This window comes from Neovison vison, chromosome 7 (genome assembly GCF_020171115.1).
Source record: "Neovison vison isolate M4711 chromosome 7, ASM_NN_V1, whole genome shotgun sequence".
Taxonomy (NCBI): Eukaryota; Metazoa; Chordata; class Mammalia; order Carnivora; family Mustelidae; genus Neogale; species Neogale vison.
The window spans coordinates 200757509-200769940 of NC_058097.1; the positions used below are offsets into that span (position 1 = coordinate 200757509).

Here is a 12432-nt window from a genome sequence, read left to right on the forward strand (position 1 = left end):
AGGCATGCAGCATGCCTGTCCCTCTGCTGTCCTTTGAGGCTCATGTCACCTTGCCGCAGACTCATCCCCATGAAGCAGAGGAGGACCCTGAGGCTCCAGAGAAGGAAAGGGATGGATTAAGCGGGAGTCAGGGACCGGGCTACCATGTCCCCACTCTTGTCCTGGGGTTCCCTCCCCCACCAGCTACCTCTCTCCAGCCCAGGGCATCCTGGAGAGCATCAAAGACCTGGTCCCCAACGCCTGCATTTCTGATCTGTTCTGCAACCTCAGACCAGCTCCTTTTCCTCGGGACCCTCAGTTTTCTCTTCTTACAGATGAGTAATTGACGTACTGTGGGCCCTGGAACCAGAAGTTTCTGTGGAGACCCACCTGGGGGAGGGGGAGGGCAGGACAGACCCCCGGGTCCCTCACCCCTGTTCCAACCTGCACAGCTTGGGGAAGCAGTGGTGGACAACCACAAGGGATCTGGAGTCAGGTGGCCTGGGTTTGAGCCCCAGCTCGGCCACTTTCTGGCTGTGTGATCCAGGCCATTCTCTTATTTTCCCTATGCCCTCATTCTCTTCTTTGTGAAAATAATATAATGATTGTACCTGGTTTTCAGGGTTGTTGGGGAGTAAATGAGATTAGGTGTGGATGGCACTTAGCAGAGGACTGGTTTCTTGTAGAAGGGTTCAGGGCGTGTTCGCAATTTCTTGCTGTCAAGTTTTGTGCCACGTGGACCATTCTGTCTGCACGGGGGGCATCAAGGGTCCTGCTGTCAGTACTCAGAACTGCTCTGCCTGCTCAGCCTAGCCCCTTAGGTTCTTGGAGCAGCTCCTGCTCCCTGCAGACCTAAGCCCCGGGTAGTTAGGACCTGTCACCAAGTTCTTGGGCTCTCCTCACCCTCTGGGACCTGGGGCTTACCCCCACCCCTGGGCTCCAGGTTGCCAGTCCCTGCTCCAGGCCAGGAGGGGGATGAAACGCTCATCCTGGGATAAAAGGCTGGCAGACCTAGGCTGGGCCAATAAACCACCCCACCCTCGCTGGGAGGACCTCTGGGCACCCATGTAAACTGAGTCATGGGGGGCAAGGGGGGTGAGTCATGCGGCCTGTGAGTGGGAGCCAGATGGGGCAGAACTTGCCTATGGAGGGCCTTTGGCCATGCCTCATAAAGCCACAACTCTCAGGGACCCTCTGACACCCAGCAGGACCCCAGCCTGCTGGGGCTGAGGGGCAGGGGTCTAGAGGTTGGGCTCTAAGCTCACAAGCCAGCGCCTGTGTGTTCCTGCATGAGCGTGTCTGTGCGGCGGCCGGGAGGGGAGTGAGGCTGGCAGACAGGAAAGGGAGGCTCTGGCTCTGGAGGAAAGGATGGGGGTTTGGAAAGGAGTCAAAGCCCTAAGAGAGGAAGAGTTTGGCGGGAATGCATCTCTGCCCTCTCCTGGCCTCTGGGGGTTTGGCTGATTTCTTTTTCCCCCCTGCAGGACAAGCTTTCTCTTTTTAGCCTGGGAGGAGCCAGGGTCCAGTGGGTGACATGACTGTCCTCTAGAGTCCCCAGGAGCCAGAGCCGCTCAGTGACACCTCAGTCACTAAGCTCCCTGCTGCAGGGGTACGTAGGAGCACTCTGGGGAGTTGTGGAGGCTGCTAGAGCGTTTCTAACCTTGACCGTGGCCAAGTTACTTTACCCCTCTTCTGGCTGCAGTTCCCTCCTCAGTAAAACGAGGGCTGTGAGGACCAAAATGCATTAATGTGTGCAAACTGCTTGGAGGAGCGCCAGGTACCGACTAGGTCATGTGCCCGTTTGTTCTTACTATCTGAGCCCCAGCGTCCTCAACTAAAATGGGGGAGGGAAGGGGGTGAGAGGCACCCCTTGTCGGGCCATTGCTTTGGTTCCAGTCTCTGACGTCATTCCCTGGGAAGCTGCCCCTCGTCCCCCACCCCACTGCCTGCTGACCCTGTCCCTCTGTCCTGCGGTGGGGGGGGGTCACAAGGGAGAATGGGTTCAGTGGGTTGCTGGGCTGTGTGCCCTCAGGTTACCCCCTCAGTGTCTCGGAGATGCGCGTCAGAGAAGTGGGGAGTTTCCCTCCCCGGATGAATCAGCTTTGTGACCCAAGCCTCATCCCTGCCAGGGCCCCTCCCAGCAGGCGGGAGTGGGGTGCAGTTGCCCTGCTGGGAAAATCCCCCAGACCTCACCAAAACCCGGGCTGAAACTTTCTCCCAACTCAGCTGTTTCCTGTCTTCCCTACCCCAGCTGAAATCAGGGGTCAGGTAGATATTCTCCTCATCCCCCAGCCAGCCCCTCTAGAGCCTCCTACCTGGTGTTTGGGGTACACAGGACATGTGAGTGGGAGGAGGTAGATTGTGTGTGTGTATGGGGGGGTCTCCTTTCCCAGGCCTCAGTCATCCTTTATGTGGTTTTATAAAAGAGGGCTGAGCACAGGGGTTTGTCCAAGTTTACTCAGCCTAGCCCATCCTGGGCCTGGGCTGTTTCTTTGCTCCAAACAGGGCAGAATCCCCTGCCAGCCCGAGGGGGGCGATCTTGGGGAGCTCCTGGCCTGGTAGAGAATCGGTCCTTCCCCTAGGCCTGGGAGACGGGCAAGCCTTCCTGCCCAGGTAGGCTTAGTCATTGTACTCTCTGGGTCTCAGTTTCTCCATCAGTCAAATAGGAATCTTAAGTCTTGGCCCAGTCTGTTCTCCCCGGCAGTTCTGAGAACCCACTTTGTGTGCTTTACAAGTCAGATCCTAAGTCCTGGCTGGGCCTTGTTTGCCTTAGCAGCCCCTCATTCCGGTGGCGCTTTCCTGCAGTGGCGGCTCAGTCATGCCGTCAGGGTAGAATGGCCTGGATTCAAACCTTAGCTCTGCCTCTTACGGCTTTGTAACCTGGAACCAATTTGGGCCTCAGTTTCCTCGACGGCAAAAACGGCAATAATAACAGAGCCACGTGAGGCTTTGAGAGGATGGAGGGAAACATTCAGCACAGTGCCTGGCTCTTGTTATGAACAGAGGAAACAGGCCCGGAGACAGAGTGACTTTCATTCACTCATTCACTTCTTCGATGTGTATCTGGCACTTGTGCTCGGCCAGGTCCTATGCTGGACCCTGTAGACCCCCTGCGGGACAAAGTGGAGCCATTGTCCTTGTGGGGGGGCCCCCCACACAGATGAGAGCCGCAGTGGGGTGGGTGTTATGGGAGCCTGGGCTGTGGATGAATGAGGAAGGAGAAATCTCTGGGAGGAGGGGCTGTGAGGTGTGTTTCGCCAGGAAAGCACGGGAGGGTCAGGCACACCAAATGGAGGGCATGAGCAAGGCACCAAAGCGAGAACGACCAGCATGACTGCAAGAAAACAGGCAGCTGTTTGCTTCTGGAGCAAGAAGGGTGAAGCAGAGAGAGGAGGAGAGGAGTCCGGGGGAACAGGCAGGGCTGGATTCAGATTGAAATCTGGATTCAGATTTTAGTTGATTTATGGAGAGGTTGCTCTGGCCAAGCACTGTGCTAGGCTCTTGGGACAGGGCTGAGATTTTGGATGCTGTTCTTGCTTTCACTAAGCCCCCCAGTCTAGGCACGCGGCTCGGGGACCAATGGGAGATGGCATCAAACGAGTGATTACATAAGTAACCTCCCGACCCTTGCTGAACAACAGGTGTTCAAGCAGAAGGAACAGCCTGAGACCCAGGACTGCGTGCCAATGGGTGAAGGAAGTGCCAGTTGGTTCCAGTGGGGTGAGCACAGGCGGGAAGGGGCACCTGAGGAGAGCTGGGGCTCGGCAGGGGTCTAGGGTCATGGCTGCCTCGGGAGAGTGGACTCCAGATTGCAGGCTATGGGGAACCGTGGAAGGGCTTTGAGTAGGAGCGGGGCACAGGTAGCTCTGCAGTGGAGCTGCCTGCAGGGGGATAGATGGGGTCAGTCGGAGAGAATGGGGCAGCGGAGGCAAACTGCGGTGGTGTGGGAGGGAGAGTGAGGACTGGGCTAAGGCAAGGCCATGAGGATGGAAGAGAGAAGGAGAGTTTGTGAAATGCTTAGGAAATGTTAGGAAAGGACCATCAGATGCTGTTGATACCACCTGGGCTGCTTTGTGGGACCCATCAGGGCCTGGCAGAAGCCCCCCCGAGCCTTGGCCCAATTTGGTCAAGTGCAAAGCATTGCTTGTCTGAGGGACGCAGGGTAACGGGGCTCCAAATCAGAGTCCACCTGGGACTTCCCAGGGCTGGGCTGAGGCAACTCAGGCCTGGGGAAACTCGGGGTGAGGAGGAAGCTGGGGAGGGGGCTGAGGCAGCATCTCATGACTCACCCACTTCCACCCCGTCAGCCCGGTGGCATCTCCGCTCCCCTGCTCCAAATTCCAATTTGGTGAGGCTGCTGGAGGCTGAGTCAGCTCCGGCACGGCACGAGAGCAGCGTCCCAAGGGGCTCCTTGCCAGAAACCCTGGCCCCCGCCAGGGCCAGGCTCCCAGACTACAGTAGCCTCAGCCGAGCGGTGCTGCCCACGATCATGTGAGTGACTGTGCCTTGGGGGTTGTGAAGAACTCACGGTGGGTGAGGCCCTGGGTAACAGTCCAAGGAGGAGGCAGAGGCCGGGGGCTAAGTACTCCTCTGCTCAGCTCGCCACACGACTCTGGGAGATTTCCTTTTCCCTCTTGGCCTCTACTTCCTTGACCACACAATGGGACCCACATTTCCTAAGCAGTTTATGAGACTTAAATAAGACACATGAAGTGCTTTGCAAACTGCCCAGTGGCCCAGGATAGTCAGAGTAGGAGAAGTGAGGCAAAACGTGAGAATGTCCAGAGTCCCTTACAGCTGTGCAGGCTGCTTACCGCGTAAGAAGTCCAACCTAGGCTGTCGAAATCTAGCCCGTCCTCCGCTCACCGGGCTGTATTCCCTAACCTAGAAATGCTAGGGCCAAGAGGGTCCCCTTCCCTAACTGACACAAATACACCCAGTAGGGCCCAGTAGTAGCTCCTCAGACTTTGCTGGCTCAAGCCCCTAGATTTATGGGAAACCACTAAGAAACCGATTCGGATTCTTGGAATGGAGGAGAAGCAGGACTGGTTTTGCAGAGGCTCCCAGAGAGGCTCCCAGCCTTGGCAGGGAGATGAATCTTATTACTGGGGAGCAGTTAGGGGTTCCCAGGTCAGGTAGAGAAGTCTCTTCTGGTCCTGCCTCTCTCCAGAAACCAAAGCAGGCAACCAGTATTTTAAAAAACACTCCAGACACGGACCCAAACTGGGCTTTATTGAAATGCCAGGAGCAGGCACATGTCAAAGTAGTAAAGGAAGGAAGGAAAGAAAGAAGGAAGGAAGGTGGTGCAGGCTGTGAGGTGGCAGGGGAGGGGCAGGCCCCATGTCCATGGCCCTGGCATCCCCTCTCTCTGCCAAGGGCTGAGTGGGTACAATTACCCAACCCCCCGCCCCCCACGAAATAGCATGCTTAGGCCTGCAGGGCCTTTGCCCCCTGGACTGTGAAGGCTCCAAGAGGGACCGGAAGCACTCATTTTTGTCTCTTGTGAGGGAGGAGAAGGAAAGGTTTCAGAAGGAGAGGTACAGCTAGGGATGAAGGTGGCCGGGGCAGGCTCTCCTCCTGGGAATCTGCACCCAGTCTGCGGTCCTGGATGACAGAGGGGAGCAGCAGTGAAAAGAGCTGAGGGTCCGGCCCTCAGGGAGCCAGAGCCTCCAGCTGGTGGGGACTTGAGTCAGCCCTGAACAGAGGGCAAGAGTTCAAGGGAATCGAAGATGCAGGCAGTTCCCGGTTGGCCTACTGACTGACGCAGTCCTCAGAGCTGGGGGGCTCAAATTCCGTGGGACAAAGAGGAGGAAGACGGGAGAATCCATCCCTAGCAGGGAGGGGGGACGAAGGGGGCAGAAGGTGGTCTCCCCTGACCGGCCGAATTAGGTCAGTTCCACATTGTTGGCGCGGTCCAGCACACGGGAGCCACGGGTACTGCCCCCCAACTGAAAACGACTCTCGTAGAGTGTGGGGCAGAGGTGCCAGCGGTTGGCTCGGTAGATGCCCAGGTAGGTGTAGACATCAGGCTTGTAGGTGAGCAGACACTTGATGCCTGCCGCACGGATGGCCGCATCCGCCTCTAGCACACCCAAGCGGTCCGTGAAGTCATCCGTGTAAACACAGATGACTTGGCGCCCCCCCTCCCTGGCCCGTGGGCTCACCTTGGCCACCTGAAGCCGGCCCTCCACCACAGCCCGAGCAATGCCGGCCCAGGCGTGGTCCAGCTTGAAGCCAGGTGCCAGGTGTATCAGCCACTTGCCAGAGAGCACGTGATGGGTGATGGCCAGCTGGCGTAGGGTGCTCGGTGTGATGGGCCGCCCACTGGTCTGCAGAGCTTCCCAGGCTGCCTGCAGGCCCTGCACATCACCCGAGTTGGGGACATAGCCCTGCCCATATGCCGCAATCCAGCCCACAGGCTCAGAGTTGGGTGAGCCAGGGTCCCCATAGCGAGTAACTTGGGAGGGTGGGTACTTGGCCAACCAGGCATCCAGCTCGGCGGCAGGTGTAGTGCGGGCATCAAACACCAGCCAGGGGTCCATGTCCGCTGCCATGGCCTCTGCGGCCAGGTGTTCAGCAGTGAAGCCATCCTCACGGCCGCCTGGAGAGTCTTCCTCCTCCATCTCTTCACCGGGCTCCATCCTGCTATGGAGGAACCGAGTTAGGGCAGGCCCAGGACACATCTACAGCTTGGCAGGGCCCTAGCAAGTGCGGCCAATGAGCTAAACTGTGGCCTTGGGCGAGACTTAAGGTCCCATGCCTCAGTTGCCTCATCTCTACAGCTGACAACTCTTCTGTCCCCTAGAGCTGTCGAGCCTTAAACGCCGGAGGTAGAATAAGGGCTCCATAAAGGCTGTTGCTCAGCTCATTATCACTCTCCCTGATGCACAGACCAAAAACTGAGGCTCAGAGAGAAGTGACTTACCCAAGGTCACACCTGCAGTGAGTGACAGGGCCGAAATGTGAATTCAGGTAGGGAAGCAAACAGCCCAGCTACACCTCCTGGCCCTGCCAATAACTGGCAGGAATCCAGAGCACTGGGATTTAACGAAGGGAAGCAAAGAAGCGCACGTTCGCGCAGCATCGAGTAAGGCCCAGTAGGGCCAGACCCTCGAGGATGGCGCTGTCGGGTCCACCTGAAGACAAGCACGCTGAGGCCCAGAAAGAGCAGTGCCCGGTCCAAGGCCAATGGGGCGGTAGCCGGACTGGAACCCAGGCTTGTTAGAGCCTAGGAGAGCGCCAGCCTCGGGCCAGCCGCGCCCGCCGCCATTAGCGCCCACATCCCGAGCCGCGCCCCCGCCCAGCCCTGCCCCGTCCCGCAGCCCCGCCGTCACCTTCGGCCTTCGCCGCGCTCGGCGCCGGCCCAGCCCCGCGCCCGGTTCCGCTCCTGCCGGGGCTCTGCGCCGCCGCCGCCGCCGCCACTGCTGCTGCCGCCGCCGCCGCCACCGCCGCGCCCCGCCCCCGCCACGGCCGCCGCCGCCGCCGCCATCTTAGCGCCCGCCGTCTCAACAACAACTTTATAGACAAGCGCAGCACGGGGCGGGGCCACCGGGCCGGTCTGCCGCGCCGCGGGGCGGGGCCTGAGTGGGGAGGGGCTGACCCCGTGGGCGGGGCCGGGATCCGGGGGCGGGGCTAACGTTCGTTCTCCTAAGCTTGGGGGGCCGGCGGGAGTGGCGGTCCGGTCCGGGATCGTCGCGCACCGCCGGGGAGGCTCCAAGGGGAGGGCTCTCCGGCCCTGAGAGCGGCGTGCTGACCGGCGGCGCTAGGACCTCGTGGGGAGCGGCGGGGGCGGAGCAGGCGGCACCAGGACCCGGGGGAACCGCGACAAGCGGGCGGCGAGCAGGCCCGGGGGCCGGGAAGCTGCGGACGGCGGCGCTGGGCCCGGTGCGGCGAGAGAGGCCCTGAGATGCCGAGCAAGAAGAAAAAGTATAACGCGCGGTTCCCGCCGGTGAGCACGTGGCCAAGCCCGGGAGGAGCAGGCCGGGCTCCCGGGAGGCTCGGGCCCAAGCCCGGCTGGGTGGGGGGGCGGGCGCGTCGCGGTGTTCGGGGACACGGACGCCCCGCCCCCTTCCGTGCTCTCCCGGCATCGGGGCCCCCCGCCCCCTTTCTCCCGGATACCCTCTCTCATCCCCCCGCCCCAGCACCCCTTTCTGGGACGGAGGTGACAGGGTCCGAGTTTTCTGCCCCCTTCCCAGGCGCGGATCAAGAAGATCATGCAAACTGACGAAGAGATCGGGAAGGTGGCAGCGGCGGTGCCTGTCATCATCTGTATCCTGTTGGGGCCTGGCCAGGTTGAGGGACGTGGGGTAGGGAGGAAGCCCGGGGTCGCCTTCTTTAGGCTGGGGATCCCCCACCCGTATTCTCCTTGACGCTCCTCAGCGCGGGCGCTTGAGCTGTTCCTGGAGTCCCTGTTGAAGAAGGCTTGCCAGGTGACCCAGTCCCGAAATGCCAAGACCATGACCACATCCCACCTGTGAGTGGCCCGGAGCTGGTCGGGCCCAGTGGCACCCTGCCCCAGGAGTTCACACACTTAGGGGAGGTGGGAGGCTGCTGAGAGACCAGCAGTGCCTCAGACACTGGTGGGTTTGAACTGGGGGAGGAGGGGCTGGGCGGTCTAGCCTAATGGGAAGGTCCCTTAGTGGAGATGGGGTGGAGGTTTTCCAGGCTCCATCCTCCTGACATCCAAAGACCCTTACTGTTCCTTGCTGAGCTGGGCCCCACCTGAATGCTGTCTTCTCTCCACCGCTTCCAGGAAGCAGTGCATTGAGCTGGAGCAGCAGTTTGACTTCTTGAAGGACCTGGTGGCCTCTGTGCCTGACATGCAGGGAGACGGGGAAGACAACCACATGGACGGGGACAAGGGTACCCGCAGGTGGGGAGCCAGGGCCAGGTGTCCAGGCAAGGAAGGCCAAGGCCACCCGGGTTGGGGGTGGTTGGGGGGTGGTCAGGGAGTGCTGAGATCTCTGGGCAGATGGACTGTCCCTTCCCGAAGGGGCCGGAAGCCTGGCAGCAGTGGCCGGAAGAATGGTGGGATGGGAAGCAAAAGCAAGGACAAGAAGCTGTCAGGGACGGACTCGGAGCAGGAGGTGAGTGAGGCTCCCTCAGCCCCCTGCCCTACCCTGTGGTGTGGAGAGGGCTGTCTTCTGTCAGGCCTTGTTGGCTGGACACCTGGTCCCGTCCTCACTTATGCTCTTTTGTAAACTGGGCCGGTAAAGGTTAGGCTGTAGAGCTCAGTCTTCTGTCCTTGCCACTCCCGAGGGTCTAGGCTCTCCAGTGATGAGCTCATGCTTTTCTTGTCATCTCTGCCCCTTGCCTTGCTCCCAGGATGACTCTGACGACACAGACACGGATGGGGAAGAGGAGACATCACAGGCTCCAGCCCAGGCCAGCCATCCCCCTGCCCACTTTCAGAGGTAAGCACCTCAGGGGCAAGAGAGGGGGACTGGCGGACTCCATAAGGCTGACATGTCCTTTTTGTCCTCGTGGCAGATCTGGAGGACAGGAGGGGAGGAACTGAGGAGGGCTTAAATGCAGGAGACTGCTCTCAGAAGGTCTCCTCCCTGACCCACACCCAGCCCCACTGAACATGTGACCTGTTCTAGGTCCTTCCTTTCTCTGGGCTTGGCCACCCCCTGGTACACAGGGCCACGGGCTCCATGCTGGCGGGGGTGAGGCAGGGCTCAGCGGGCAGAAATGGGCACCGGAGAGGGGCCTGATCTTTCTCTCCTGCTTTCTGCCCTGCAGCCCCCCGACACCCTTCATGCCCTTCACCTCGACTCTGCCTCTGCCCCCAGCCCCCCCGGGCCCCTCGGCACCTGACGCAGAGGACGAAGAGGACTATGACTCCTAGCGCCCTCTGCCCCCCAGGCCACGCCCCCTTTTAGTTGGTTTTAGTTGCTCTGGGGGGGGGAGAGAGGATAGAGCTGTTCTTAAATTTATTAAAAAATTAATAATAAAAGGGAACACCCGTGTCTGTCCCAGCCTGCGTCCAGGGCTCCGTGGCCCCCTTCCTGTCCATCCACCTGCCTTCCCTGTGCTGAGCTGAGGCCAAGAGCGGTGGCGGGCAGGGCAGCTGCTGAGTGAAGGGAGGGTCCAGAGGCCACGGTTCGGTCCGGGCGGGAGCAGGGGTGCTGGCGGAAGGAAGGAGGGCAGAGTGGTGGTGTCGGGCTGGATCCAGGGGTGCTCGTTACTCCGGGGCATGACCTGTTCCGTTGTGCCATGGGACCCTGGCGAGTTTCCTCTTTCTCTGAGCCTCTTCTGCCCCTTCTGAACTGCTGCAGAGGGACAGATTGGACAAATAACGGGAAAAGGCCTTGCAGACCACAGAGCTCGGTGCCTGGTGCAATGAAGGGCACGTGGGAAGGGCCGTGGGAGCAGAGGTAGGTCGAGGGCTCAAAGATCCCCTTTCAAGCAGGACAGTGACCCAGGTAGTCAGTCCGCCCCCATTTCTGAGCAGACCCTGGGACCAAAGGCAGATATTTGCCCTCAGGGAGCCGGGGCTGGTGAGGCCATCAGGAGACACGGCGGCCAACGGGCAGACTCGAGGTGTGTGGCGTCAGCAGACTCACGGGTGCCTCGAGCTCACTGGCTAGGGGGCTGAGAGGGAGGGAACCCTTCGGGACTGTCAGCTTGCTTTCTGCAGCGACTTGGGCAGGGGCCCTTTTCCAGCTGGAGGACCCAGAGAAAGAGCGAGGTTAGGGTCAGGACCCCAAGTTGGGCTGTGGTGAGTTTCGGGCGCCTGTGAAGCTGCCGAGGGGAGACATCGAATGGGCTGTGGAACGTTGGAGGCCTGGAGACAGAGGTGTGAGCCTTGAGAGGAAGCCACCCTGCCCCAGGGAGAAAGGGGAGGGCCCGGGCAGACCCCCAAAGGACACAGAAGAGCAGCCACACCCAGCACCCTTGGGAGGCACAGGTGGTGCCTGTCCAGGTGTGTCTGGGAGGAGGGAGAGGTCAGCTGTCCCAGCAGCTCGCAGGCTTTAGGGAACGCTTGGTGGTGGCTGATGGCCCGGAGCAGGAGGTGAGAAGCCGAGGCGAAGGGAAGCGAGGCTCAGGGCTGAGAAGCAGAGGCTAGAGCCGTGGCTCAGAACGAGGACAGAGAGACGGTTTTGGGTTTTGTTTTCTAAGTTAGCGGAAACACAGGCCGTGGGGAGGGAGGGGACTGAAGGATGGCAGGGAGACTGAGGCAGTGAGGCGAGCTTGCCTGAGGCCGACCCCCGCCTGACCAGGGCGAGGGAGAGGACGCTGAGTGGGTTTGGCAGGGACACTGAGGTATTCAGTTTTGGTGCAACAGTGTGACTTCCTTGGGGCACAGGAGGCCGGGTGGCAGGCGTGGATGGGCCCGGGCACCCAGAGCCAGGGGTCACCCTGGTCCTGTCCTGCCATCTTTTGGGGAGCATCCCTCTTGTGCCCACCCTATAGTGAGTGCAGCTGTCCCCTCTCCCTGAGGTGGAGGGGTGGGGACATTGCAGCACACACCCTGGCCCCTGTGTGAGGGGTGGAGGCCGGGTCATGGCCCTAGCAGGCCAGTCAGCGGCCCTGACCCTTGGGACTCAGGGTGGACTGTTGGGGAAGGGTCTTGACGAGACAGTCAGCTTTGCCATGGCAGCGGGAGGCGGCAGGGAGCCCTTTCCGGCGTCCTGGTGAGGGTGACAGTGGCCACGTTGGGGTAGCAAAGCTGACAGAACGTAGATTGGGCGCTGCCGGCAGCTGGTTCCCATCCCGACGGGTGATCCTGACTGAGAAGGAAGCCAGCGCTGGCGACCCAGAAGCCTCAGAGAGACCCATTTCTGATGATACCAGGACCCGGTCTTGCCTGAACCCCGTCTACCTTAGACTTCCTCATCACGTGAGCCAATAAACATTGTCCGCCCTCAAAGCCACTTGGCTTTCGGTCACTTGTGACTGCAAGAGCTCTGGTGGCAGGGACCACGAATGGGAAGCGGTTTCCAGCAGCCCAGGAACGGAAGCAGTCTTCCTGGCAGCCAGCTGGGCCCAGTCCGGGCAAGCTGGACCCCGGGGTCTGCAGAGCCGAGGGTGTGCCATGCACGTGTGACGCACGTAGGTGGGAGAGGAAGACGCCCTCGGAACCGGTGGCTGGGCCACGGCTGGAGATGAGGTTCTGAACTGAGAAGGTTCCAGAGCGGAGAGGCTGGGAACGACTAGAGAAGGCGAGAAGCCCAGGACGCTGGGAGCAGCCTTCCAGGCAAAAGACTTGAGGAGGCCCAGGTGAGGGGGAGACGCCCGGGAGCCTCTGTGTTGTGGGCCCTGCTGCTTCAGGTGGGGCGGTGGGCTGAGGGGCGTAACCTCTGGAGCCAGGCCCTGGGTTCGAATCCTGACTTCTCCGTGTGCTAGTCTCAAGCGAGTTCTGTAGCTTCTCTGTATGTCAGTTTTCTCCTCTGTAAGATGGAGCTACGGGTTACCTGTGTTAGTTATCTTGCTATACTACATACACTGGTT

At 60.4% G+C, this 12432-nt stretch overlaps 2 protein-coding genes across 6 annotated transcripts; one reads left to right on the forward strand and one right to left on the reverse strand.

Annotated features, from left to right (window-relative positions):
• Positions 1 to 5187: 5187 nt before the first annotated feature.
• Positions 5188 to 7465, reverse strand: C7H11orf68 (chromosome 7 C11orf68 homolog). Of its 4 annotated transcripts, none has more exons than XM_044259714.1 (2): positions 7311 to 7465; positions 5188 to 6618 (listed from the first exon to the last, which is right to left on the reverse strand). In XM_044259714.1, exons 1-2 carry the CDS (start codon positions 7463 to 7465, stop codon positions 5862 to 5864), a joined length of 912 nt encoding a protein of 303 aa, XP_044115649.1. In that variant the 3' UTR covers positions 5188 to 5861. The 4 variants fall into 4 exon arrangements, with proteins under 4 accessions (XP_044115649.1, XP_044115652.1, XP_044115650.1 ...); XM_044259717.1 differs by having other exon boundaries at positions 5188 to 6621; positions 7311 to 7384; XM_044259715.1 differs by lacking the exon at positions 7311 to 7465 and adding an exon at positions 6902 to 7154.
• A 292-nt stretch (positions 7466 to 7757) lies between these two features.
• DRAP1 (DR1 associated protein 1) lies at positions 7758 to 9939 on the forward strand. 2 transcript variants are annotated; one of them, XM_044259718.1, is made up of 7 exons: positions 7758 to 7924; positions 8172 to 8244; positions 8356 to 8449; positions 8729 to 8848; positions 8948 to 9062; positions 9301 to 9389; positions 9721 to 9939. In XM_044259718.1, exons 1-7 carry the CDS (start codon positions 7883 to 7885, stop codon positions 9824 to 9826), a joined length of 639 nt encoding a protein of 212 aa, XP_044115653.1. In that variant the 5' UTR covers positions 7758 to 7882; the 3' UTR covers positions 9827 to 9939. The 2 variants fall into 2 exon arrangements, with proteins under 2 accessions (XP_044115653.1, XP_044115654.1); XM_044259719.1 differs by having other exon boundaries at positions 7765 to 7924; positions 8969 to 9062.
• Positions 9940 to 12432: the final 2493 nt, after the last annotated feature.